Genomic DNA, 27,944 nt, shown 5'->3' with positions numbered 1-27,944 from the left:
CTTGCATTTTTTTGTCTTTTTTTTTTTTTTGCTTTTTCTTGGGCCGCTCCTGCGGCATATGGAGGTTCCCAGGCTAGGGGTCCGATCGGAGCTGTGGCCGCCAGCCTACGCCAGAGCCACAGCAACGTGGGATCCGAGCCGCGTCTGCAACCTATACCACAGCTCACGGCAACGCCAGATCGTTAACCCACTGAGCAAGGGCAGGGACCGAACCTGCAACCTCATGGTTCCTAGTCGGATTCGTTAACCACTGCGCCACGATGGGAACTCCCGTACTTTCATTTTTAAAATTTTTGGCCATGCCCATGGCATGCAGAAGTTCCTGGGCCAGGGATTGAACCTGCACCACAGCACTGACAACACCAGATCCTGAACCTTCTGTGCCATGAGAGAACTCCAGTACTTGAATTTAAACACCATTAATTCTTAGTTCAGCTTATGTTAATGTGGTCTAGTTTTCCTTCTCTGCTTATATCAACAAATATTTATTGAGCATTTAACTCAGTGGATCCAAAGATAAGTAAGATACTAGTTCCACACTCAAGGGACTCAGTTTAGGGGGTAAGAGAAATATGTAAGCATTTATTCATTGTTTCAGTAAGTTCTGGAGTGCCTACCATAGACTGGGTGTTATTTTGGAGGCACAAGAATGAACCAAAAAAACCACACCCCTTCTTTCATGCACTTACATTCCAAAAGGAATAAACAATTAAAATACGTAGAATGTTTGGAAGGAATGACGTGGAGCAAGGGGTTGGAGCAGAGAATTGAAGGTATTCTGAAGGGTTGTCAGGGAGTCTTATCTGTAAAATGAGGATGATGGCTGTACCTATCAGAGTTTTGATGAGAATCAAATGAGTTAAAGCATGTTCAAAGTAGGGAGTTAGGGAGATGAGGTTCTAGGCAAAGGGCTTGGCAAGTGCAAAGGCCCTGAGGCAAAAGCAGACGGGGTGGGTGAAGTATTGAAGGACCGTGTGACTGGAACCTTGAGAAGGAGAAGGTAATGGGGAGCCTGCAGTGCTTCATGGGCAAGCGAAGGACTTTGGATTCTCTTGTTTCGTTTTTGTTTTTTAGGGCCAAACTTGTGGCATATGGAAGTTCCCAACCTATCCGTCAAAACAGCTGTGGGCACCAACCTACACCACAGCCAAAGCAACATGGGATCGGAGCCACATCTGTGGCCTATGCCACAGCTCACAGCAAAGCCAGACTCCCAACCCACTGAGCGATGCCAGGGATGGAACCCGCGTCCTCATGGATCCTAGTTGCGTTCCTTACCACTGAGCCATGACGGGAACTCCCCAAGATGGGAGGATTTTGAGAAGAGTTACATTAACTTGTCTAAAAGGATCACTGGCTCCTTTGTTTAGACTGTTGAGAACCCAGAGAGGGAAGCAGAGATTCAGCTGAGTTGGATTTATGACATACTTGTAGGTAGAGCCAGCAGAACAATACAGGTGTGCTAAATACTGTGTACAATAGATACATTCCTGGGTTACAGTTCACTGGGGAACAGTGAGGAGCACGCACCTTACCCACCTCTGGGCATCAAGGAAGTCTTCCTGGAAAAGGAGATGAAGCCTTTTATAAGTGAGCCAACTGGGAGTTCCTGTCATGGCTCAGTGGTTAATGAATTCCACTAGGAACCATGGGGTTGCGAGTTTGATCCCTGACCTCTCTCAGTGGGTTAAGGATCTGGCGTTGCCATGAGCTGTGATGTAGGTCGCAGACGCAGCTCGGATCTGGTGTTGCTGTGGCTCTGGCATAGGCTGGTGGCTACAGCTCCGATTAGCCTGGGAACCTCCATATGCTGTGGATGCGGCCCTGAAAAGACAAAAACAACAACAAACTATAAAGTGAGCCAGTTGAAGTGACCAAAAGTGGAGCTAAAACCCCAAGAGGGCCTGAAGCAAACCATGAGCTGGTTTCATGTTCCTGGCGGGGGAGGCAAGGCAAAGGAGAGGGCAGGCCTGCTGGGTGTTAGTGGCCCAGACTCAGCACTAACAATGGACCCAGTTCTGTGTTAGGGCTTTACGTGTTCTATCTCATCTGATGCTCAACAAAAACAAAATAGGTGCAATTATCATCCTCATTTTCCAGATGAGAAAGACGTGGAGGTACTGATTTGATCAGAGTCACACGACCAAGTAATGGATGGGCCTGGCTCCCTGACTCAGGACTCCGGAGGAGCCCTAAACGCCATGAACATTCACACTGGCTTCCACCAACACACACAACCCCCACCCACCTGGTGCTAAGGAAGAGGGCGAAGGTATATTTTTCTCTCCAAATGGGCCCTGCTTGATCTGGTATTCAATAGATGGAGCTAGATTTGCTCCAGCACTGAGGAAAAACCCTCGGGCAGAGAGCTAATGCACTGAAAGCAGGGCTAGCTTCCCCGGCTGGTGGCAGGGGCCCACACTTAACTTAAAAGGGCCCAGGGGGTTTTGTTTAATGCTTTGACATCAGCTTTTGAAAATTCCTTTTTTTTTTTTTTTCTTTTTATGGCCACACCTTTGGCATATGGAAGTTCCCAGGCTAGGGGTTGAATCGGACCTGCAGCTGCTGGCTTACGCCACAGCCACAGCAACATCAGATCCAAGCTGCATCTGCGACCTACGCCACAGCTCATGACAACACCAGATCCTTAGCCCACTGAGCAAGGCCAGGGATCGAACCCATGTCCTCATGGACCCTAGTCCAGTTTGTTAACCACTGAGGCACAAAGGGAACTCCTTGAAAATTCTTAACTTTTTAAACTTTTTTTGTTCTTTTTTTATTTTTAGGGCCACACCCATAGCATATGGAGGTTCCCAGTCTAGGGGTGGAATCAAAGCTGTAGCTACTGGCCTACGCTACAGCCACGCCAGATCTGAGCTTTGTCTGACCTATACCACAGCTCTTTGCAATGCCAGATCCTTAACCCACTGAGCAGGATCAGGAATCAAACACTCATTCTCATAGATACTAGTCCTTACCACTGAGCCACAAGGGGGAACTCCTCAATCTTTTCAAATTTTTATTTTTTTATTTTTTGCTCGCCACCCCACCCCCTCACACCAGTGTACCTGGGCCAAGGAGCCAACTCTCGCCACAGCAGTGGCAATGTGGTAACCTTAACCTGCTGAGCCACTGGGAAACTCCTGCAGGTTTTTATTATTTTTTTTCTTTCTTTCTTTTTTAGGGCCAAATTCGCACATTTGGAGCTTCCCAGGCTAGGCGTGGAATCATAGCTACAACTGCTGGCCTACACCACAGCCATAGCAACGCAGGATCAGAGCCCCGTCTGGGACCTACACCACAGCTCACGGCAACGCAGGAACTTTTACCCACTGAGCGAGGCAAGGGATTGAACCTGCAACCTCATGGTTACCAATCGGATTTGTTTCCACTGAGCCATTAAGGGAACTCCTTTTTTTTTTTTTTTTTTTTTTAATTAAGGGCTCCACATTTTCATTTTTCATTGGGCCACTCAAATTATGTGGCAGTCCTGACTGTGTCCATTCTGTGAAGTGAAGGGATTTTCGAGGGTACTATCTAAAAGCCTGGGCTGGGGGTTTAGACACTGCAGGAGCCAGGGCGGTGGAGGGCGCCACGTGCGACCTGATCTGGTCTTCACAGTACTACAGTGACAGGAGGGCTCTGATAGGTGACACCCCCCCCCCCCCCGCCCCCAGGCCTGGAAGCGACGAGGCTACCCGGAAGAGCAGAGAAATGTTGGGAGAACTTGGCGGGTGGGAGGGATGCGCTTGCGACGCTCGGGGCGCTGGAGCGTGGAGTCACCAAGCAGCAGGCGGTCGGGCCGGGAGTGGGAGGAGCGGGCGCGCGGGCCCAGGGAGCCGGGCCGGGAACGCGCGCGCCCGGGGCGGGGCTCGCCGCCCGGCTCCTCCTCCGCGCCCAGCTCAGCGACCGCGGTCTTTCCTGGCAGCGCTTAAGTCCCGGGAAGAGGAGCCCGAGGAGGAGGAGGAGGAGGAGGAGGAGGAGGAAGCACGGGGCCCAGGCTGTCGAGTGCAGCGGCGCCGCCCGCATGGAGCCCAACGTGCGCTTCTGGATCACTGAACGCCAAGTACGGCCTGGGCCCGGCACGGCTGGGGATGGGGAGGGCGAGGGCCGCTCGGCTTGGAGTCGCCGCTGGCCGCTGTGACCTTGAGCCGGCCACGTGGTCGCACCACCCGCCTTCCCATCACACCCCCTGGGACGGGAAGAAGGGAGACCCAAGCTTGCCGGATGCCGAGGGCCACGGCTGTAACCGTGCGTCGCCTCTACCCGAGGCCTGGCTGGGGAAAGTCGCACAGTGTCACCCTGCAGATCCCACGAACTGAGGAGTCAGTCTCCACTACTCAGGGGCCTGCCCTCTGCTGCCCAAGGTGTTGGAGAGGAACAGGTCCTCCCGGAACCCCCAGCTGCCCAGTTGTGAGACCAGCAGCCGTCCTGGAAAAGTAACCCGGGCCCCGCCTCCAGGCAGTGGCTAGGGCGGCGCTGTCTAATTGAAGTAGGATGGGAGCTACAGAGATCATTAAAATCTTTCTAGTAAATGTAAATCTAGTAAATTAAAAATGTGGCTTTTAAAATTTAAATTTTAATAATATATTGCATTAGCCCAATAGACAGAAAATATTAGCATTTCATCATGTAATCGATACAAAAATTGTGAATGAGATCTTTTGCATCCTTTTCTCTAGAAAGTCTTTGAAATCCTGTGTATGTTTTACACATACAGCACACCTTTTTGTTTTTTCTTTTTTATACTGTGTGGGAGTTCCCTTCGTGGCTCAGCAGTTAACAAAACCCGACTAGGATCCATCAGGATGTGGGTTCGATCCCTAGCCTGGATCAGTGGGTTAAGGATCCGGCGTTGCTGTGGCTGTGGTGTAGGCCGGCAGCTGTAGCTCCGAATCGACCCCTAGCCTGGGAACTTGCATATGCCGAGGGTACAACCCTTTAAAAAAAAAAAAAGCAGAAAGCCGTTAGGTTCCCATAAATAATGTTAACTGTTTTTATTGTCGTAAATCTTTGTTTTCCTGCTGCCATTAACTGATCTCTTGCTTCTGCCCCTCTTAAGTCTTTTATTCAGAGATTTCTTCAGTGGACAGAATTATTGGATCCTACAAATTTGGTCATTTCAATTGTAAGTATTTTCTTATTTTCAGAGAGAGTGATTTTTCCACATTTTATTCTGAAGCGTGAAGACTGTGTTTCCCTTTTGAAAGCAGTTGAGATAACAGAGTCCATATATTTTATCATGTTTTTATTCCTTCTGAATGAGCTTGTCGGATTGGGAGGGTGGTACATAAAAACAGACACATTTAATAGGTAGTACCAAGCCTTGGGCCAGATGCTGGTGGTTTTCAAAGAGGATCAAAATAAACCTCCCTAGTAATGAGGACAGACCAAAGCTAGTCACAGACCTTGACCTTGGGCTCTAAGGGCAGCTGTAGCAAGGAATTAGGGGAGGTTGTTGAGAGAAGCCTGGCAGGGAGGGGACAAGCAGGAAGTGTCAGAGAGAACAGGCTATAAGCAAAGCTGGGGAGAATGGGGGGGACAGCAGGTCACTGGGATTTTAACACAGAGGAACCAGACAGTTTTTTTTTTTTTTTCCTTTTTAGGGCCGTACATGGAAGTTCCTAGGCTAGGGGTCTAATCGGAGCTGCAACTACCAGCCCATGACACAGCCACACTGGATCCGAGCCGCGTCTATGACCTACACCACAGCTCATGGCAACACGGGATCCTTAACCCACTGAGCAAGGCCAGGGATCGAACCCATGTCCTCATAGGTACTAGTTGGCTTTGTTAACTGCTGAGCCACGATGGGAACTCCGGAATCAGATGGTTCTCGAAGGTCCTTGTATATCATTCAGATGAGAGGGGTTCGTACCTAGCCATGTGATTAGGAACCGGAGGTGGTTAGATTGTGAGCAGTTCAGGGGATGGCTTAGCTGTCAAGCGAAAGATGAGGGCTTGAGTCACGTGTGGCTGAGGGATGAAGAGGAGACACCCTGTCACCAGCAATGACCCTCAGAGCCAGATCTAAAGGATGCCCCCATCCTTGGGCTCATATACTCTTGTCTATAATAGAGAAGAACAACCAAGCTGAATGCCCATCCATAGAGAAATGGGGAAATATAAGGCGGTATATCCATGCAGTGGAGCACTGATTAGCTGTTGGAAGTGATGATCTGGTGATCAGCCTATGATATTATCTGGAAACCTACATCATATGTGATATTAAATGGAAAAACATGATGTCTGTGATGTTTAGTAAAGAAAGCAAGATGAGGAGTTCCTGTTGTGGCCCAGTAGAAACCAATCTGACTCGGAACCATGAGGGTGCCGGCCGGTTCGATCCCTGGCCTCGTTCAGTGAGTTAAGGATCTGGTGTTGCCGTGAGCTGTGGTGTAGGTTGCAGACATGGCTTGGATCCTGCATTGCTGTGGTTGTGGTGTGGGCCAGCAGCTGTAGCTCTAATTACACCCCTAGCCTGGGAACCTCCATATGCCCTCACAGGTGTGGCCCTAAAAAGCCAAAAAAAAAAAAATTTAAAAAAGCAAGATGAGTATAGTACAACATTTATGCAAATTACAACATAAAAAAAAAACCTAGGAGTTCCTGCTATGACTCTGTGGGTTAAGAATCTGACTGTAGTGGCTCAGGTCACTGTGGAGGTGTGGGTTCAATCCCTGGTCTGGTGCAGTGGCTTAAAGGATTTGGCGTTGCCGAAGCTGCTGCCCAGATTGAATCCCTGGCCCGGGAACATCCATGTGCCGAGGGTGCAGCCATTAAAGTACAAAAACCCCAAAACACTACATATATGTTTATGGGTATAGGTGTTCATACATGTATAGATATAAACAGTGGACTGGAAGCTTATACCTTGAATACATAATAGTGGTTACCTCTGATAGAATGGGGAGGAAGTTGAGATTGGAGATGATGGGTCTTTTTGGGGAAAAAAATTAGAAGCAAATATCATCAAATGTTCACAGTTATTTTTGGGCAAGGGGATTAGGAGTATTTGTATTTTCTGTATTTAATTTTTTTTTCTCAAATTAAGTAAAAAAGAAGAGAGAAAATAAGGCTGCTCTGATTAGATGTGGATATAAGAGAGAGAGAGAAGGGACTTCCACCTTTCTGACTTGTGTAGTGAGGGTGGTGGTGGAATATTCCCCTGGTCAGTGGACATGGAAGAAGAATGGGTAGGGGAGATGGCAGCACTAGTGGGAAGCGAAGAATCTGGATGGTCTGAATCCAAGTGACACACAGCACTATCTAATGGAAACTCAGGAGGTAGAGAGCCTTGGCTACATGTTGCATTAAAATCAGGTGTGAGAGGAGTTCCCTTGTGGCAGAGTGGGTTAAGGACCTGGCATTGTCACCACAGCTTGGGTAGCTGCTATGGCATGTGTTCTACCCCTGGCCCAGAAACTTCCACATGCTGCAGTTGCAGCAAAAAAAGGAAAAAAAAAATCAGACGTAAGTAAGCATGTGCTTCCTAAATCTGTGGAAAAACCCGAACAATGTTGAGATCATTGCTTGATTTCTTTATATCTAATTATAGGAAAAAATAGAAAAATCTCGGCAACTTCTGTTAACAAATGAAGACGCATCCAGAGGTGACTTGGAGGACAAAAGGGTATGTCTCTTGTTTCCGGGTGTCTCTGGCTCAAGGCTGGGTGTGGTTGTCTTCAGGTGATTCTACTTGCATGGTCTGCAGTCTGGTGGGAGTTTGTCGTTGTAAACACTACCCAGTTGAGTTAGCTTTTTGTGTTTTATTTATTTGTTTTAGGGCCACTTCTGTGGCGCATGGAAGTTCTCAGGCTAGGATTTGAATCGGAGCTACAGCTGCTGGCCTACGCCACAGCCACAGCAATGCCAGATCCAAGCCACTTCTGTGACCTACACCACAGCTCACAGCAACATGGGATCCTTAACCTACTGAGTGAGGCCAGAGATCGAACCCGCATCGTCATGGGCACTAGTCAGATTAATTTCCGCTGAGCCACAATGGGAAGTCTTGGGTTTTGGGTTTTTTTTTTTTTTTTTTGGCTTTTTGCCTTTTCTAGGGCCTCTCCCTCGGCATGTGGAGGTTCCCAGGCTAGGAGTCTAATTGGAGCTGTAGCCACAGCTCACGGCAATGCTGGATCCTTAACCCACTGAGCGAGGCCAGGGATCGAACCCACAACCTCATGGTTCCTCGTTGGATTCGTTAACCACTGAGCCACAACGGGAACTCCTGGGGTTTGCTTTTTAAATTTCATTAGAATTCCTTCTCAGAAACCAGGTTAATATTAATTACTCGTGTTAGGATCTGGTGTTAAGGAGAGAAGGAATAGAATTCCTTCTGTGTGACAGATATTGGTAGGGATTCCCTGTGGCTGATTCCTGGAGCCCCATGGAAGTTCCAGAATTCAGGCGGGTCTCTGAAGTCAGAATCTACTTCCCGTGAGAGGCAGAGCTCCCGGGCCGGCCTACAGTCCTGCCCAGACTCAAACCAAGTATCTGCTGTCTACCTTGCAGTGTCGGGAGCTGTCTGGACCCCACACGCATCAGTCTTTTGAAGCAGCCTGCGGAAAGCTCACATATTTAACTTGATTTTTCTAAGAACTTGTTGGGGACTCTGGGCTCACGTTCTGGCTCTGTTGTAAGTGACTTGGCTGGCAGTGTGGGCTGCACACAGCCTGGTCTGCTCTGAGCCAGGAAGGCCGGCTGCACTCAGAGACTCACTCATGGAACAAGTTAGGTGTTGGCCTTGAGTCCTCTCCAAGGTTAGAGGCTTGGGCTTCTGAATGTTCTGGTCATTTTCATGTGGATCATTTGTTTGCTTCCTGTTAGTTGGTTTGTTCATTCATTCATTTGATTCCCTTGTTTTGATTTGTTCCATCCATGTGGCAGAAAACAATTCGCCCTTCATTCTCCAAAAAGGTGGAGCAAAGGTGGCACCAGAAGCTGCCTTTAAAAGCCATTGCTTGGGACTTCCCTGGTGGTGCAGCTGGTTAAGGATCTGGCATTGTCACTGCTGTGGCTCCGACCGCAGCTGTGGCTGGGGTTCTATCCCTGGCCCCGGCGGGGAGCATCCACATACTGAGGGTGTGGCCAAAATACACAAATAAATAAAAGCTACTGCTTGCTTTTTCTCTTTTTAGATACAAGAAGCATGGAAGAGAAGCCTGGTAAGTTTCAGCCCCATCCTAATTTTTAGCCTAAAAAAACCAAGCCCAGCATCAGACTAATCTTTGTGTTTACCCTTCTGAAGTCAACAGTCCATCCTGACAATAGCAAGCTGATTCCTAGTCCTTTTCGACCTGCAGGTGAGTTGATTCTAATTGTCTCAAGTGGTTTGTAACCATTAGAAAACCTTGCCTGCCTCTAGTCATGTGGTTGGTTCCCCTGGCAACCAGCCCCCATCCTTAGGTGCTTTCCAAAACTCACCGCCTTGGCATTATCTCAGGTATGGTCGAAAGGGGCTTGTCATGAAGAATAAAAGATGCTCCTTTCACCTTTATTGCTCTTTTCACTTAGGAAATCCAAGGGTTTTAGGATCTCTGTGCCAGGGACGTGGGTGAAGAGAAAATATCCATAAGTCACGGTATCACAGGTGTATTAAATTCATGTGGAAGGACGAACAAGGACTTGGAACAAGTGGTCATTTCCCTCCAGTGAGAGGGAGGCTGGTCGTGGCTTCCTCTGCTGATTTAAAGTTTTGCCACATAGTTATTATTTTTATTAGAAGAAAAAAAAAAGAGGAACACATAGAAAACGTTATTTGATGTCTCAAATGTCCTCAGCTGGCCAGAGAAGAGGTTTTTGTTTTTTGGGTTTTTTTTGTCTTTTTGCCTTTTCTAGAACCATTCCTGTAGCATATGGAGGTTCCCAGGCTAGGGGTCTAATCGGAGCTGTAGCCACTGGCCTACGCCACAGCCACACAGGATCTGAGCCGCGTCTGTGACCTACACCACAGCTCTTGGCAAGGCTGGATCCTTAACCCACTGAGCAAGGCTGGGGATCGAACCCACAACCTCATGGTTCCTAGTCGGATTCGTTAACCACTGCACCATGACAGGAACTCTGAGAAGAGGTTTTTGGGTGGATGGCTTTCCACCATCTCTGCTGACACTGACCCTCCTCTCTTCTTTGCCAGCTCTCCTGCCTTTCACGGCGCCCATGGTGAGTAAGCCGCCACTCAGTGTTATAAAGTCGGGGGTTTAGGAAAATGTCCCTCCAGCTCTGGACCCTTGTCCCGTGACCACCTGATAGATGGTTATGGATCCCCCACCGCTGACCCTTGTCCACTCCCCCCCGCCCCACTTCTCTAGCCGGGCACCCGGGCCTCTTGAGGGTCCACAATGTCACACGGTAATCCTTTCTTTGAACACCTACTGTGTGCAGAGCACCATGGAGGGGGTTGATGAGTTAAGATGTGCTCTCTTGCACAACAAGCCCATGTCGTTGGCTGTCACCTTCTCTCCGCAAGCACCCCCCATGATGCAGGCCCTCTCTTGGGACCCAGCATCACCCCCAGTGAGGCCACCCACCTTGGCTCTCACAAGGCACTCTCAGCAAGTGACAGCACCCCTCCGCTAAGTGCTGCATCTTAGCTGTCCTGCTCCATTGCACGTCTTGGAGACCACGTCTTAGGGACCACTGTGGGGCACCCGGGTGCTCTCAGTGCCTGCAGGTGCCCATCCAACACCACGTGACCACTGCACTCCCCTCCCCTCCTCCCGCTCCTGGGGCTCAGTCCTGCATCTCCCTGAGCAAGTTCTTTGCTCCACAAGCCCTCCCTGCCCCCAAACACTCACAACCCTGCTCTCTTTTCTTTTTTTTAATTTATTTTTATTTTTAAAAATTATTTGTTTTCTTTTTGGCTTTTGTCTTTTTAGGGCCGTACCCGTGGCATATGGAGATTCCCAGGCTAGGGGTCCAATTGGAGCTGTAGCTGCCGGCCTATGCCAGAGCCAGAGCGATGTGGGATCCGAGCCTTGTCTGCAACCTACACCACAGCTCACTGCAATGCCAGATCTTTAATGCACTGAGCGAAGCCAGGGATACTAGTTGGGTTCATTAACCACTGAGCCACAATGGGAACTCCTTTTTTTTCAATTGAAATGTAATTGATTTACAGTGTTTCATGTCTATAGCAGTGACAATTATACGTACATACATACACACCTATATATAATTATATATGTATACACATATGTGTGTGTATTCTTTTTCTTTTTTTTTTTTGGTCTTTTCTAGGGCCACACCCATGGCACATGAAGGTTCTCAGGCTAGAGGTCCAATTGGAGCTGTAGCTGCTGGCCTGCACCAGGGCCACAGCAGCACAGGATCTGAGCCGCGTCTGTGACCTACACCACAGCTCACGGCAACGCCGGATCCTTAACCCACTGAGCAAGGCCAGGGACCGAAACCACAACCTCATGGTTCCTAGTCGGATTCGTTAACTCCTGAGCCACGACGGGAACTCCTGTATTCTTTTGCGGATTCTTTTCCTTTAAAGGTTCTTGCAAGATATTGGATATAGTTCCCTGTGCCATACAGTAGGTCCTCGTTGTTTATTTTAAATATAGTCATGTTTAATATCTGCTTTATTTTCTTTACAGGTATTTTTGTCGATGCTGCCAGTCAAAAAGCTAAAGTCCATGATTTTACCTCAGGTAGCAATTCTTTCTCTGTGATGACTGCTGAATTGTCTTGTGCTTGAAACCAGAATGTGCCTTATTAGCCTCTCGTCTTCCTGCAGGTTTCCTTCTATACCTACAACACCATCTTCAACCTCGTTAATGGGAACGCAAGTTATGTGAGTGTTACGAGGCCCAGAGGCTCTGCGGTTTCCTGTTGCTCCTTTTGGAGGTTTTGTGTGGTGGTTGTAATTATCTTTCCTGGGTAAAACTTATGGTATTATTTGCTAAATATGAACTTTGGCTTTTTCCTAGGATCGTCGCCCCCATGAGAGTGTGTTACTAGGGGCAGGAGTAATTGCTTCTTCCACTTTTTTTGGAGTATGTATTTGAAAAATCTGTTGAACCTTTTTTTAGTCTCCAGAATCAAAACTTTTATGTTCTAACTTAATTTAGAAAGTATGATTAAGTAATGTATACATGTAAGGATAACCTGACCCCCTTGCGGTACAGTGGGAAAAAAAATATATAAATAATTAAAAAAAAAAAGAAAGTATGATTAAGACGTAAAGAAGAAAGTGAAAGTCACCTGTACTCCAGTCACCCCCAAGTTATCATGTGATTTTTTTTTTCCGAGTTTCTAGGCAGGGACTCGGGACTATTAACTTTGGAAAAAAATTAATTTGTGAGTTTCCTTGTGGCTTAGAAAGTTAAGGATCTGGCACTGTCACTGCTGTGGCTCTGGTTACAGGTGTGTTTGCACATTTGACCCCTGGCCTGGGACCTTCCCCATGTCACAGGCACGGCTTAAAAAAAAAAGAAAAAAAAAATTCACGTTATATAAACATGTTAGGAGTTCCTGTCGTGGCTCAGCAGTTAGCATACCCAACTGGCATCCGTGAGGATGCAGGTTCGATCCCTGGCCTTTGCTCAGTGGGTTAAGGATCCGGCATTGCCACGAGCTGTGGTGTAGGTTGCAGACATGGCTGGGATCCTGCGTTGCTGTGGCTGTGGTGTAGGCCGGCAGCTCCGATTGGACCCCTAGCCTGGGAACCTCCATGTGCCGTGGGTGTGGCCCTCAAAAGACAAATGACAAAAAAAAACCCCAAAACATCTTATACAAGTTGTATAACACTTTAGATGTCAGGACGCTGTAATTGTTGAAAATGGAGACTTTAGAGCCTGGTAAGCCTGGTTCACGCCTTGGCTCAAATCCTTAATGGATTAGTGATACCGGACCAGTTCCGTAGCCTCCCCGAGTCGCTGAGTATTCCTCTGATGGCGAGGGAGAGCACTTCAGTGCGGCAGGAATTAACACCGAAGATACATGGAGAGCATCTGCAGGGCCCTGACCTAGAAGAGGAACTAAGTCGACACCAGCTTTCTGCTCTCGCACGTGTTCAGCTGTTTTTTTTGGTCTCGTGCTATAATGATTTTTCTCTCTTTTCTAGTTATTCCCTCGTTTGCTCCAAGTAAAGTTCTCACTCAGCACCGTTTTGAGCAGAAACGTCATTCCTGTGCTCATTCTGGGTAAGCAGGGAGCCTGCTGCCTTTTGGTCTTTGACCTTCTCTCCGTTTTCAGGGACACCCAGGTCCCTAGGCCACACTGTGGCTGATGAGAGCTACTGTTTGCCGCTTGCCACTGCCCCCCCAGGCCCAAATTAGGTGTTTGGCTTGAGAGTTGACACTTTCTCTAAATACCCCTTGAGCTGTCAAAGGATGAGCACACACCCAGAAACACAAACTGCATTTTAAAGACTCTGTACAAAGACTCTCTCCTGGTATGATTTCATTTAATCTTGACCACAATTTATGGGTAGGTAATATTATTATTCCCATTTACAGACAAGGAGACCAAGGTAGGGGCAGGGGTGGGGGTGGGGGTGGGATTAAGGAATGTTCCTAGGGTCACATAGGAAGGAAGCGGTGGTCTAGAGAATTCTCGCCCAGTGATCTGACTCCAAGGGAGTGACAGAGATAGTAACCAGGTGTTTTAAGTTCGGCAGCCTGTACGTTCACTTGTTCACACTCCACACTTGGGTTTGGGAATCATAGCAGCTTGCAGAGTTGGCTGAATTATGTCAGTGGTAAAATTGGGGAAATCAGATTCCAGACATCTGGTCACATCTGCTTCCGCAAAGAAGGCAGGTGTATTTCAAGGACCCTGGGGTTTCTTTGGAAGTCCTGTCGAGGTGTCAGCATGACACTGGGTTGTAGTCAGGGCCCAGGATTGAGAAGCCAGCAGTTCTGGCCCTACCCACAGCCCAGTGGAGCTCGTGGTCGGCCCAGGTCACGTCCGGGGACCCCTGGAGGGTCAGGAAGCACAACCATCCAAGAAGGAGGTGTGGCACTCGAAGGTGTTGCCTCATCAGCCCAATCCCTCTGCCACGTGTTTTCTTCTTTTCTCCCGCAGCCCAGCTCAGTGGAATGAATGTGGTTGCGTCTCGAAGTTTGGAGCCCATTCGAGGGATTGAGGTCATGGACAAGGAAGGCAATGTCATAGGCTATTCCAGAAAAGCGGGGGCAAAGGTAGGGGATGTGAACAACACAATGTTGTAAATGAACTAGACCTCATTTAAAAAATAAAAAGGTAAGGGGTCATGATGGAGCCAGAAGCTGTGTGCCTTTTGGCCAAAGAATTGAATTTCCTATTTGAGAACTGGTAGCAAATTCCCATCTTCTTTCAACCTTTTCTTCTCTGTCTTCCTTTATTATGCTGGGAGAGTTTGCATTTTGCTCCCTGACGTTTAAAAGGTGATGCACCTGGAGTTCTTGTCGTGGCACAGTGGAAAATGAATCTGACTAGGAACCATGAGGTTGTGGGTTCAATCCCTGGCCTCGCTAAGCAGGAAGGATCCGGCGTTGCCACGAGCTGTGGCTCAGATCTGGCGTTGCTGTAGCTATGTTGTAGGCTGGCAGCTGTAGCTCTGATTCGACCCCTAGCCTGGGAACCTCCATATGCCGAGGGTTTGCCTTAAAAAACCAAAAAAATAAAAAATAAAAATAAAATGTGATGCCCTGGAGTTCCCTGTGGCACATCGGTTAAGGATCTGGAATTGTCACTGCAGCGGCTGGGGTTGCAGCTGTGGCACAGGTTCAGTCTTTGGCCCAGGAACTTTCAATTACCATGGGCGAGGCCAAGGAAAAAAAAAAAGGTGGTGCATTAGTATAGGTTCTCCAGAACCAGTAGGATATTTGCCTATCTATTATCTACATACATACATAAAAAGAGATTTATTTTAAATAATTAGTTCATGTCATTGTCACACGGGGAATGAGTAGGTCAGGGCTGCAGGCTAGAAACTCAAGAGTTGATGCTGCAGTGGAGGCAGAATTTCTTCTTTGAGAAATCTCAGATTTTGCTCCCTAGGTTTCCAACTGATTAGACGAGGTCCATCCACCCTATGGGGGGTAATCAGTCTACTTAAGGTCAACTGATTGCTGGCATTAATCACATCCACCAAACACCTCAACACTTCAGGTAGTGTTTGATTAAATAACTGGGAACTACAGCCTAGCCAAGTGGACTCGTAAGACTCACCATCCCTGATGGGCGTTCCCAAACATAAGGTCTCTGTCTGAATATGAGATCTGGTTCTGCAGGCTCAGCATCTGCTCTCCCAGCCTGCTCTGTACTCATAGAAGTCAGTGGTTTAAGGGAAGCCCTCCCTCTCTACCTCCCAGCAGATTTTCTCTTCTTTTTTCTTGGCTGTGTCCGCAGCATATAAAAATTCCCAGGCCAGGGATAGAACCCATGCCAGAGCAGTGACAATACTAGATTCTTAACCCACTGAGCCACCAGGGACCTCACCAGATTTTTTTTTTTCTTCTTCTTCTTTTTAGGGCCGCACCTGAGGCCTATGGAGGTTCCCAGGCTAGGGGTCAAATCGGAGCTGTCACTGCTGGCCTACGCCAGAGCCACAGCAGCACAAGATCTGAGCTGCATCTGTGACCTACACCACAGCTCACAGAACACCAGATCCTTAACCCACTGAGCAAGGCCAGGGATCGAACCTGCGTCCTCATGGAACCAGCAGATTTTCTTAGTCTTCATCTTGAAGAACCAATTCACTGTCAAAGATGGCCTGAGAAAGTGCAGTGCTCTGCTGAAACTGTTTTAAAGGGCCTCCATTTTAAAGAATTTCTGTTGTTAAATCGTTGATTCTTTTGCTCAATTCAACACAGTCACTTCTGTCTGCATTCAGTTCAAAGCATTTGCAATAGCCTATTATTTCATTTTTGTAGACTTAACAAAACAAAACACTTCTGCAGTTCCCGTTACGGTGCAGCAGAAGCAAACCGGACTGGTAGACATGAGGATGTGATGGGTTGGATTCCTGGCATCGCTCAGTGGGTCAAGGATCCGGCACTGCTGTCAGCTGTGGTGTGAAAAGAAAAAAAAAAAAATTATAACCTTTCAGCAAATGAGATCTTTTCTGATCTTCATGAAATGTCTTTAGCTAAAAAATCGTAACACGAGGCACTTGTTTGCAAAGCAAAAAGACAGTATCCACGTTCAAGGGGACTGAGCCAACTAGACCTCCCTCTGCCTGGCATGCTGATGGAGGAGGAGGTGAGAAGAGATGGCTTCTCATTCCATCATTAAATACAGCGTTATTTGGCTCCTGAAATGTGTTACTCTAAATCCTCTTTTCTTTCTTTCTTTTTTCTTTTTTTTTTTAGGGCTGCATCTGAGGCATATGGAGGTTCCCAGGCTAGGGGTCAAATCAGAGCTCTAGCTGCCAGCCTACGCCACAGCCACAGCCGCACCAGATCTGAGCTGCATCTTCAACCCCACAGCTCACGGTAATGCTGGATCCTTTAACCCACTGAGTGGGGCCAGGAATCGAACCTACATCCTCATGGATACTAGTTGGGTTTGTTACCACTGAGCTACAACAGGGACTCCAGTACCTCGTTTTTGAAATGAAGATTCCATGCCTAAGAATCCAACTTAAAGAGGGAGTTCCCATTGGGGCACAGTGGTTAACGAATCCGACTAAGGAACCATGAGGTTGCGGGTCTGATCCCTGGCCTTGCTCAGTGGGTTAGGGATCTGGCGTTGCCGTGAGCTGTGGTATAGGTCGCAGACACGGCTCGGATCCCACATTGCTGTGGCTCTGGCGTAGGCTGGTGGCTGCAGCTCCGATTTGACCCCTAGCCTGGGAATCTCTGTATGCTGAGGGAGGGGCCCAAGAAATGGCAAAAAGACAAAAAAAAAAAAAAGAATCCAACTTAGAGACCTTTTTTTTTTTGGCCTCGCCTGGGGCATGTGGAAATTCCCAGGCCAGGGATTGAATCCTTGCCGCCCGCAGTGACCCAAGCTGCTGCAGTGGCAACACTGGATCCTTAACCTGCTGTGCTGCTAGAGAGTGCCTAAAGAGACTTTATTTTGTGGGGGGAGGGTTCTTTCTCAGCCTGTGGAAGAGTTCCCAAGCCAGGGATCAAATCTGAGCTATAGCTGTGACCTGTGACACAGGTGCGGCAACACTGGATCCTTAACCCACCGTGCGGGGCCGGGGATGGAACCTGAGCCACCACAGAGACAACACCAGGTCTTAACCGATCCACAGCAGGAACTCCCAGGAGACCTTTTTTTAGGCAGTTTGATTGAGAAATTTACATACTATGAAATTCATTGTAAGAGTAGAGTTTGATGAATCTTAGTGCACTTAAGCAGCTGTGCACCTGTCACCGCAGTTCAATTTTACAACATTTCATCACCCTAGAAATTTTCCTCGTGCCCATTCACAGTCGTTCCCCTTGCTCCCCCCAACCCCAAGGAAACCTCTGCTTTGTGTCTTCATGGTTTTACCTTTTCTAGATATTTCATGCATGGGAATCATACCGTATTTTTTGTCTGACTTCTTTGAGGTTCATCTATATTTTAACACACATCGGTTGCGTGTGGCTTTTTATTTCCGAGCAGCGTTCTGTGCTATGGATGTACCGCGCTTTCTTGTCTGCTCCCCAGGCAGTGGGCATTTGGATTGTGTCCAGTTTTTGGCTGTTACACATGATTCTGCCCTGACCACTTGTGTGCAGCTCTTTGTGTAGACGTTTGCATTTCTCTTCAACTCACTTTCAACTGCAGGGCGTGAGTATGGTTGTGAACTATGCACACAGCTGGAGGGAAGAGTGAGAGCAAATGTTTAATCCACAAATCGTTCCTCAGCACCTCCTGCCTGCCAGGCACTGTGCTGGACTCTGGAGACCCAAACCCTCTGCCATCAGCATCCTGTCTTGCTGGGGGCTGGGTTTGCTCAGCCTCCCAGCGAGGAGCCAGCCTCAGGCCGGGCTAGCTATCCAGGTATCTAGCCCATCTCAGTTTTTGCATGAAGGCCAGCTGAGGATAAAAGAACGGTTTGATGATCTGCTTGCAAAAACAAAAAGTTTATCTTTCTCTGAAGACCGAAGTGTCCAAAACTGTGCGTAAGCATAAGCATTCTTTTATCATTTCCCTGTCACCAGAAGGTTTATTTTCTTTGGTTAAAATTTCAGAAGCTGCATAACCAGCGGTATCTGATTGTAACAGAGCACCTTTGATCAGATTTCAGAAGCCTAGTCCACACTGTTTTCCTTTGGCCTCATCAGCTACTGAGTTGCAAACTGTCCCGTGTCTCCCGGTGCCACCTCATGGCTGGTGTCTAGTTTGGAATGTCTCCTCGCCACCCACACAAGACAAACGGGGAGAGGCTGCCTTCCCCCCACTGATGCTGAAGCACACCACGCTCTGCAGCCACCTTTCTCTTCCTGGAGTTGAGCAACTTTATCTTAAATTCCGCAAGGTTTATTTTAAAAGCCCCCGTCCTTGGCGCCCTCTGCCCTCGTGGGGGAAGGGCGTTCCTACAGAGGATCCGATGATCTGAGCATCAGTGTCCTAAGCAGAGAGCAGGGGGGCCTGGCCCAGCCAAAGAGCCCAGAAAGTAGGCTGGAGCCATGGGAGGCCGGAAGTGCAGAGAACAGAGGTCAGGGAGGGAAGGGTGGGAGGAGTGTCTGTTCATCTTGTGCTGAGCAGTGCTCTCTGTGGAGTCATTCTTATTTGAGGGCTGGGTTCTGATGTTCATGTGCAAGTGTCACCTGTAGTCTAAATTTCCCTTGAGGAATTTCCTGGTGGCCTGACAGGTTAAGGATCTGGTGTTATCACTGCAGTGGTTCAGGTCGGCGCTGTGGCCTGGGTTCAATCCCTGGCCCAGGAACTTCTGCATGCTGCGGGCATGGCCAAAAAAAAAAAAAACAAACAAAAAAAATCCCCTTGAAAGTCTCTGATGTTGCCCTTGAGTATACGTGATTTTGTGCATATAACCCAGTCAATTACATGTTTAAATATTCAATATAGAGTATTATAGAAAAGACAAAATGTTGTAAACTACACATACACATGTGTGCAAAATAAAATTTTGTAGCACACTTAATTACACACGCAAAAGATGGGCGCATACAAGTAGACTTATGCATGTGACATGTGGGTGTGATGCCACATCGGTGCACTCGGAGCTGGGTTTCTGGAGGATTCCTCCACTGGAAGGGGTAGGAATAACTAGGGAGCTGTTTGGGAGGAGAAAGCCAGTGTAGGGTCCTGGACTGAGAGGATGACATGGAGAGGGCCTCTTTGGCAAGTCCACCGTCTCCACCAAAGGGACTGCCATCTGGTTCTAAGTAGTGACTTGTTTCTAAGCTGCCTTTACTTATACTTAGTATTTTATTCGGAGTGGTTGGTGGAAGTGATGGACATCGTGGTGGAGTCAGGGCGAGGTAAATCCCATCGCTGGTCATTCCCAACACCAACCCCTGTTATCATCTATACATGTGCTCATCAGGTGCTGCCTCCACCTCTTCGTACACGTGTTATTTTTTCAAAAGAAGGGAGAGTCGTGGTTTGCTGGTTTCTGTCATGAGTGGCAAGATGCCTGGGAGTCAGAGTTCCCACTGTGGCACAGTGGGTTAAGGATCTGGTGTTGCCAGGGATTTGATCCCTGGCTGGGACCATCCATGTGCTGAGGGTTGGCCAAATACCGCACGCACGTGCGCCTGAAAATCATCTCACATGCGCTAAACTGCCTTCTGTTCATTTCCTCCAGGCCATTAAAGATACAGCCACATCCAGAGTTGTGCTGTTTGGGAGCTCAGCTTTTATCCCGGAGGTCTTCTCCTACTTTTTTAAAAGGTAAGGGGTACCCTCAGCTCCCTGGGGAGGAATACACATTTCGACAGTCAAAATCCTTATAAAACTCGTCAAATACTCAACCTGGTAGGCGGGGTGGGAAGAAGTTGCTTCAGGAATCTTCCATCTCAATGCACTTCATGGAGTTTCCGTTGTGGCGCAGTGGTTAAGGAATCCGACTAGGAACCATGAGGTTGCGGGTTCAATCCCTGGTCTCGTTCAGTGGGTTAAGGATCCGGTGTTGCCGTGAGCTGTGGTGTAGGTTGCAGACATGGCTCGGATCCCGTGTTGCTGTGGCTCTGGTGTAGGTCGGTGGCTACAGCTCTGATGAGACTCCTAGCCTGGGAATCTCCATATGCTGCGGGAGCGGCCCTAGAAAAGGCAAAAATAAATAAAGGCACTTCATCACAGTTAAGACGGCAGGGTTGATGTAGGGCGGCTGTGGAAATCCTGACGCGCTCTTTCCTGTTGATCTGGCATCTCACGCGGGCCCTGTCCTCAGTTACGTCTGCCCTTAGGTGTGTCCTGGCACCTGCTGAGCCTGGTTCCTCACATCTAGAATGATGACTCTGGATGGTTTGCGGTTTCTCCCAGCTCTGACATGCTATGAATGTTCCTCAAGCCTCTTTTCCCCTCTTCACTCCAAGCATGTGTTACATTAGCTTAAGGGCCCCAGAATCAATAGACCACCATCCTTTTTGAGAAGCGAGACATGGCCTGTTAGGAGGAGAGCCTGGGGATCGGCCAGTATGAGGAGCCCCCCTTGCAGTGAGGAGTTAGTGCAGAAGGGAGATGGGTTGGTTTAGGTACGGGTGCAGGTGGCGGGCGGTGGGGGCATCGCCCGTGGCAGCTGATCAGAAGCGCTCCTACAGGACCGCCTTCTTCTTCACAGGCAGCACCTTCCCTCTCCCGCCACACACTGGCTTCTTTGTGTTGAATGAAGTGGCTGCTTCCACCTCCCAGCCCATATCCTCATGTGTCCTGATGAGAGAGAGGAACGTGAGACACCCTGGGGTGGCGGGGCGGGAATGTCTTCCACTCAGTTCACACACTTCCAGGGACGGATTCTGTCGGCCCAAGTGGGATCACCTGCCTGGTGCTGAACCAATCTGCTTTGCCAGGGTGATGAGCTGGAAGGCCTCCCCTGGGACCACATGCGGAGGGGGCACCTTTCAAGAAGCGGCAGTGTCCTGGGCAGAGCCACGTGTTACTTCTCATGGTTGAGCCTGCTGGGTGGGTGTGGGCACTTCTGCTGGGTCGGGTCTTCCTGAACCCCTTTGGCTGGCCCCCCCCCCCCCCGGGGCTTCTGGGAGAGCTGGGGTCTGGGCCTGCACCGTGGCACCAGCCTGGTGGGGAGAGAGGGTCCTTGTCTCCCAGTTGGGCTTGGGGCGCCTGGCAGGACCTCGTGCCATCCCACAGCCATGATGGTATCCAAGCTGGAGTGCCCGTGGTGGCTGTTCTGACTCAACCCTTTCATTTCACATCTGAGAAAATTCAAGGCTCAGAGGGGGAAGACGACTTGCCCAGAAGCACGTGGTCTGTCGGTGGCCGAGCCCCAGCTGGACCCCGGGACCCCGGGTCTCTGAGTCCCAGGCTGGGGTTCTTTGCACTTCTTCTCATGCTCTGAGGCCATGGTCAGAATGTCACTTTCTGGTCAGTATAGCCCAGGGGAGACCACAGGCACTAGAACCTCACCTTGAATCTTGAGAGTTTGGACAGTGACCTCTCCGGTCAGTGGCTGCGTTCTCTTGTTCGTGTGAGGGGTTGAAGATAACGTAGACCTCGCAGGGTCGTCGGGGTGTCGGATGAGCCAGTGCCCTCAAAGTGCTGAACCCTGGGTCTGACCTTACTGAGCTCATGGTCAGGGCGGCTCCTAGCAGCACCTGTTTGTAGGCGAGTGGGAACTGGGGCTGGGCCTGCAGCTGCTCGCAAGACAGGGGGCCACCGTTCGAGCAGAGGGCCGGCCTCTAAAAGAGCTTTGTACCCTTGTCTCTTACAGGACCCAGTTTTTCCTGCAGTGTCCGTGGTCACTGTGGACCCTGAAGCTTTCTTGTACTATCCTTGTCATGGGGCTGATGGTGCCAGTTTCTTTCAGTGTCTTCCCCCAAATTGGCCGGGTAAGTGTCCCCTCCCTGCCTCTTAGCTTTTTCTGCCCCTTGTTATCAGACTGAAATAAAGGATTCTCTGAAGAAATCTGCAAAGTTCCTAAAAGTGTAAACCAAAATAACATTATTTACACGTAATTCCAACCTCCAGATCACTTGTACCATTTGGGGCCAGGGATCAAATCTGAGCTGCTGAAGCGTTAACCCCCTACCCGGGGCCGGTGATTAAACTGGTGCCACCACAGAGAGCAAGCCAGGTCATTAACCCACTGTGCCACAGCGGGAACTCCCTGGATTCTGTTTTTCTTAATGATATATCAGAAGCAGTTTTTTGGGACTTGAAAAAAAACAAAACAGGAGTTCCTGTTGTGGCTCAGTGGTAACAAACTTGACTTGTATCCATGGGGAAATTGGGTTTGATCCCTGGCTTTGTTCAGTGGGTTAAGGATCCAGCGTCGCGGTGAGCTGTGGTGTAGGTCGCAGATGCGGCTCAGATCCTGCATTGCTGTGGCTGTGGTGCAGGCTGGCAGCTGCAGGTCCAATTCCACCGCTAGCCTGGGAACTTCCATATGTTTCGGGTGCAGAAAAACCTTTGAGCTGTCTTACCTACTCCATAATAGTCTAGAGCAATGCCCCATGCAGTGGAACTTTCTGCAGTGATGCAAGTGTTTGTATCTGTGCTGTCTGATGGGGTAGCTGCTAACCTACATGTGGCTGTTGAATACTTGAAATGTGGCTAACATGACTGCAGAACTGAGCTTTTCATTTGGCTTAATTTTAACTCACGTGCAGCTAATGGTACTGTTCCATAGAATAGGATATACGATGACCTGTGATGGCGTCAGACAGCGAGGATGCAAATTCCCAGCTCCCCCGTGATGACGGTTAATTAGCTTAAACTCTCTGCGGCTTGGTTTCTGTTAAAGGCAGATGAAAATCATAGTTCTTCTGCCAAGGCTTGTTGCTCCTTTCAAGCACATTATTGACGTGGTAGATAGTGTCGATTTCTGGTATTTCTTGTCTGAACATTTCAAATGCTTCTTGCTGTTACTAAAGTTAAAAATTAGTCATATCCTCAAAGGCATTTATATTTATGGAATGATCTTGTTCAAAACCCAAATTCTCTCTCTCTCCCTTTTTTTTTTTTTTTTTTTGACTGCAAGCTGTGTCTGCGATCATGGCAATGCCAGATCCCTGACCCACTGAGCAAGGCCAGGGGTCGAACCCGCATCCTCAGAGACACTAGTCGGGTTTGTTTCCACTGAGCCACGAGGGGAACTCCGAAAAGAAATTTTTAATCCTCACAGGCCTGCCTATTAGAACACAGTTTGTTATAATAAGATTGCAGTAAAAGGGAACCCTTCTGCAAGTAATTATTTCTGATTGCGTTGGTACTCAGAGGGTGAAGCAGACAGCTATCTGTAGGTTTGGTCATTTACAGAAGCCTTAAAATCTCGTGAGATTTTCCACTGTGGCCGTGATCTGGTTTCCTCCCGGGTTCTCATATTCATCCCACAAACAGTCGGGATGCACCGTAGGGTTCCAAGCCTAGGAGTTGAGTTGGAGCTGTAGCTACTGGCCTACACCACAGCCACAGCCACATGGGATCTGAGCCACATCTACAACCTACACCACAGCTCATGGCAACACCAGATTCTTAACCCACTGAGCCAGGCCAGGGATTGAACCCTCAACCTCATGGTTCCCAGTTGGATTCCTTAACCACTGAGCCATGATGGGAACTCCCCGATGCCACTCCCTGGCCTTTTTGAGGCAGGCGGCCACTAGGCTCAAAGTTACAGGGCTGAACCAACTTCTCGCTTCCTCGGGCCAGTAGGGGAAGGCTCCAGCACACAGAGGGAGCCGAAGATGCAGTGCGATTTTGGTGGAGCACAGGGCAGGGGTGGGGTGGGTGCTCAGGGCAGGTGTGGGTGCTCAGAGTAGGGATGGTGTGGATGCTTAGGGCAGGGGCAGGGGGGTGTGGGTGCTCAGGGCAGGGCAGGGCAGGGTGGGTGCACTGGGGAAGGGCTTGTTTGCAGGCGTGCAGGTCTGCCCTGGCATGGCACACTCAGGGCACTTGGAGGGGTTCCAAAAAGCTAGGGTTTCAGAGAGGAGAAGCTGCAGGGTGTCCCTGCTTCCAACAAGCGCGGCTTCTGTTTGCTCAGTACCTTGTCTTCAAAAACGCCCTCAAGGTGGTTTGTATTCCCATTTTACAGATGAGGCATCTGAGGCTCGCAGGAAATGTGAAATACCTCTCCAGCTTACTCAGCTAGGGCACAGCAGGGCAGTGTGCCTGGGTGCCAGCCAGAGGGTGACGGGCCTCATAAAGCCCCATGAGGTGATAGAACTTTATCTCGGGGGCAGCAGGGGATATGTTTCAAGGAGGGAGCAGCTCAGCAGGTTGTATTTTAGGAATGTCGCTGTCTGGATCTGACATTGTAGGTGGGGGCCATTGGGAGGCTATAGAAGTATTCCAGCTGAGGTGATGGGGGGCTCAGGGTAGGTCCGGGACAGTAGGTTGGAGAGAAAACTTGAGTTGGACAAGTCAGAACTTCTGCGCATTCAGACTGAGGGTGAAGGCATGGAAGAGAAAGGGAACTAGGGGGCCACCCAAATTTCTGGCTCAGGCAGGATGCCAGTAGCCGGGACCGAGAACGTGGGAAAGGAGGGCTCCGAGTTAACTAGGATTTCATTTGGTTGTAACTGGGATCCAACACAGTAGTGCCTTGAATGAGGTAGACTTTTCCCTCTCATTCACACCCGGTGTGGGCGGCCAGGCCGGGTAAGGTAACCATGTGCCACAAAGTCCTCAGGAACCTGATTCCTCCCAGCTCAGCCACACTACAGCCCTGGCCCCCCATCCTCCAGATGCCAGATGGCACCATTCTCATTCCACAGTCACCCGGCACTTCTGCTTTCATCACATTGGCCAGAACTTAGCTGTGTGGCCAAGCCTTCCTGCAAGGGAAGCTGGGAAATGAGGTCTTTATTCTGGACTTATTGCAGGTTTTGCTGCTGTGAAAGGAAAGAACAGCTAGCTGTTGGGAACAGCTGGCAGTCCCTGCCCCAGGCTTTTGCTGGAAAGGTCATGGGTCACATATGGAAACGACTCTTCTGTAATCGAAAGTAAACATGAGTTCTCCTTGTGGTTCAGTGGTCGTGAACCTGACTAGTATCCATGAGAATGCAGGTTCCATCCCTGGCCTTGATCCGTGGGTTAAGGATCCGGCATTGCCGTGAGCTGTGGTGTAGGTCACAGGTACGACTACGATCCCTTGTTGCTGTGGCTGTGGCATAAGGCAGCAGCGGTAGCTTCGATTCAACCCCTAGTCTGGGAACTTCCATGTGCTGTGAGTGCAGCCCTAAAAAGACCAAAAAAGAAGAAAAAAAAAAAGTGAACATGACTGAAAGGCTCTGGAAAGATTAGGGAAGGAAGAGCATTTCCAGCTAATCCAGGAAGGCTGAATGGAAGAGGCAGGCTTTGGACGTGGGTGGATTTGAACAGGCCGTTGGGGAAGGGAGGAGGGCATTCCCAGTGCAGGTGCAGGAGGGCTGAGGAGGCCAGTGTACCTGGGCACACTTGGCTGAATGGGATGCTTGGGCCCAGATGGTGGGGGCTTCCACGCAGAGGAAGCAGGCCCCACTCCAAAGGCAGCAGGAGTTTTGTGCAAGGCTTGAAGGGGGCAGGGCTTTCAGAGGCCAGAGTGGAGCCAGGAAATGGAGTCCATCCACCCCACCTTCACTCTCACCAAGCAAGTCTTGGCATTTGCTGGACCTTTAAAAGACCTTCTTGCAGTTCCCATTGTGGCTCAGTGGTTACAAACCCAGCTAGTATCCATGAGGATGCAGGTTCAATCCCTGGCCCAATCCCTGGCCTCGCTCAGTAGGTTAAGGATCTGGTGTTGCTGCCAACTGTTGTGTAGGGTGCAGACGCAGCTCAGATCCCACATTGCTGTGTCTGTGGTGTAGACCAGCAGCTGCAGCTCCAATTTGATCCCTAGCCTGGGCACTTCCATATGCCACAGTTCCGACCCTAAAAAGCAAAAACAAACAAAAAGCCTTGGTCCGTGGTGGGCATGGAGGTAGCTGAATGGTGGTCCTGGGTAGTGGGGGCCCTACCCCCTGTCCTGCCTGGAGTGGCTTACAGAGAGAGCCCAAGGCTAAGAGGGATTCTGCCAGGCCCCCTCCTCAGACCATGCACGGGCCACAGCAGCTTTCAGGCCTGGAACTTCAGGGGTCCTGATGAGGGAGCTTGTTCCTCTCAAAGCTCCTTTTCCATTAGCTGCCTCTGCCTGCCAGGTCAGCTTGTTGCTACACTAGAAATGTTTGTTGACTACGTTGTTGTTAATTTTGTTAGGTGTGTTAATTTTGTTATAGTAGAGTTAGGTGTTAATTAGGTGTTAATTTGGTTATAGTAGAGTAGTTCTGGGGAGTTCCCGTTGTGACTCAGTGGTTAACGAATCCGACTAGGAACCATGAGGTTGCCGGTTCGATCCCTGGCCTTGCTCAGTGGGTTAAGGATCCGGCCTTGCCGTGAGCTGGGGTGTAGGTCACAGACGAGGCTCGGATCCTGCATTGCTGTGGCTCTGGCATAGGCCGGTGGCTGCAGCTCCGATTCAACCCCTAGCCTGGGAACCTCCATAGGCCACAGGAGTGGCCCTAGAAAAGGCAAAAAGACCAAAAAAAAAAAATAGTATAGTAGTTCTGTAACAAAGTCTATCCTTTGGGATTTTGTACTGAAGTATTTGCAGGTGAAATGACACATCTGAGAATTGCCGTAAAACACTCCAGAAAATACCCCATAATTTGATATGCGGGATGCTTGATGAAAAAAGATTGGCGGATGGTTAATAGTTAAAGCTGAGTGACGAGTATATAAGGATTCATTATATTCTTGTCACATTTGTTTACGTTTGACATTTTCCGTAAGCAAGTTTTTAAGAAGATAATGTTTCTTGGAGTTCCCGTCGTGGCGCAGTGGTTAACGAATCCGACTAAGAACCATGAGGTTGCGGGTTCGCTCCCTGCCCTGCTCAGTGGGTTAATGATCCGGCGTTGCCATGAGCTGTGGTGTAGGTCGCAGACGTGGCTTGGATCTGGCATTGCTGTGGCTCTGGCGTAGGTCAGTGGCTACAGCTCCGATTGGACCCCTAGCCTGGGAACCTCCATGTGCCACGGGAGCGGCCCAAGAAGAGGCAAAAAGACAAAAAAAAAAAAGATAATGTTTCTTGCTAGAGATTAGACATCACTGAAAAAGTTGGACTGTGAAGTAGATGCTTTCTGAAAATGTTTTATTTTGAACTTGGCGTCTAAGGTAAGAACACTTCTTAATATGAATATTAAGAATTTAACTTTGTTTTTCAGATACAGTGCAGTGAGCTTGAGAAGGAAATTCAGTCTGCAACAGAAGAAACAGAACTCTTCTATAACAGAGGGGTGTAGGGGGTGAGTTTTCCCGGGATTTGTTTGGTTCCTTCATGAAAACCTTTCTCCAAGGTTTCAGTTTTGAGAACTCCGCCCGAGGTGTCCTGGAAACCCCAGAGGTGTCTGTGCCAACAGAATGGCTTACATATGCCAAGACTGTTTCAAGGCTGGTCACGCCTAGGGTTAAACAAGCCTGGATGGAAGAGGAGAAATGGCAGCTGTCCGGTCTGACCCACCCCACGGGGTTGCTGGGTGGATAGTGATAGAAGATTCAGTCTTCCATTTGTTCCATCACCCTGTGAAGGGATACTGTGAAATTACGAATAAACTTGTCCAAGGTGGAGTATTTGAAAACGAAGGAGAAAGGTCCACTGTGCCCATGTGCCCCGGGCACAGGCATTAAATTGGTACACACGTGGAGTGCCAGTGAGGGCCTCCAGACCCCAAAGCAGTCCTGTCTCCCTTCCCAGCCTGCTCCTATTTGGACAACTGCTTAAAGTCTTTGCCAGCAGCTGCCCAGCGCCTTCCTTCACTGGCACGTGACCTCATCTCTTCCTTCACGGTGAAACCTAAGGCTCTGGGCCTCCTGGCACCAAACCTGCTGACCCCCTCCACGCAAGGTCAGCT

At 49.2% G+C, this 27,944-nt stretch overlaps 1 protein-coding gene across 4 annotated transcripts in view; it reads left to right on the top strand.

The window, feature by feature from the left end:
• The first annotated feature begins 3,839 nt into the window (after positions 1-3,839).
• The window catches only part of SFXN4 (sideroflexin 4), a 40,639-nt gene continuing 16,534 nt past the window's right edge, over positions 3,840-27,944 (top strand). For 3 of the 4 annotated variants that reach the window (XM_047761141.1, XM_047761140.1, XM_047761139.1), the window contains exons 1-14: positions 3,840-4,066; positions 5,063-5,128; positions 7,559-7,633; positions 9,144-9,170; positions 9,254-9,308; positions 10,139-10,164; positions 11,607-11,660; positions 11,747-11,803; positions 11,940-12,005; positions 13,076-13,154; positions 14,038-14,153; positions 19,706-19,791; positions 21,788-21,905; positions 27,258-27,338. In XM_047761141.1, coding sequence (XP_047617097.1) covers positions 4,028-4,066; positions 5,063-5,128; positions 7,559-7,633; positions 9,144-9,170; positions 9,254-9,308; positions 10,139-10,164; positions 11,607-11,660; positions 11,747-11,803; positions 11,940-12,005; positions 13,076-13,154; positions 14,038-14,153; positions 19,706-19,791; positions 21,788-21,905; positions 27,258-27,335 — 942 coding nt within the window. In that variant the 5' untranslated portion in view covers positions 3,840-4,027 and the 3' untranslated portion in view covers positions 27,336-27,338. Of the gene's footprint in view, positions 4,067-5,062; positions 5,129-7,558; positions 7,634-9,143; positions 9,171-9,253; positions 9,309-10,138; positions 10,165-11,606; positions 11,661-11,746; positions 11,804-11,939; positions 12,006-13,075; positions 13,155-14,037; positions 14,154-19,705; positions 19,792-21,787; positions 21,906-27,257; positions 27,676-27,944 lie in introns of those variants that run through there. The other variant, XM_047761138.1, reaches the window with a different exon arrangement.

Source organism: Phacochoerus africanus, chromosome 15, assembly GCF_016906955.1.
Source record: "Phacochoerus africanus isolate WHEZ1 chromosome 15, ROS_Pafr_v1, whole genome shotgun sequence".
Classification (NCBI taxonomy): domain Eukaryota; kingdom Metazoa; phylum Chordata; class Mammalia; order Artiodactyla; family Suidae; genus Phacochoerus; species Phacochoerus africanus.
Note: the sequence above shows the minus strand (reverse complement) of the source record. Positions and strands in the feature narration are given on the sequence as shown.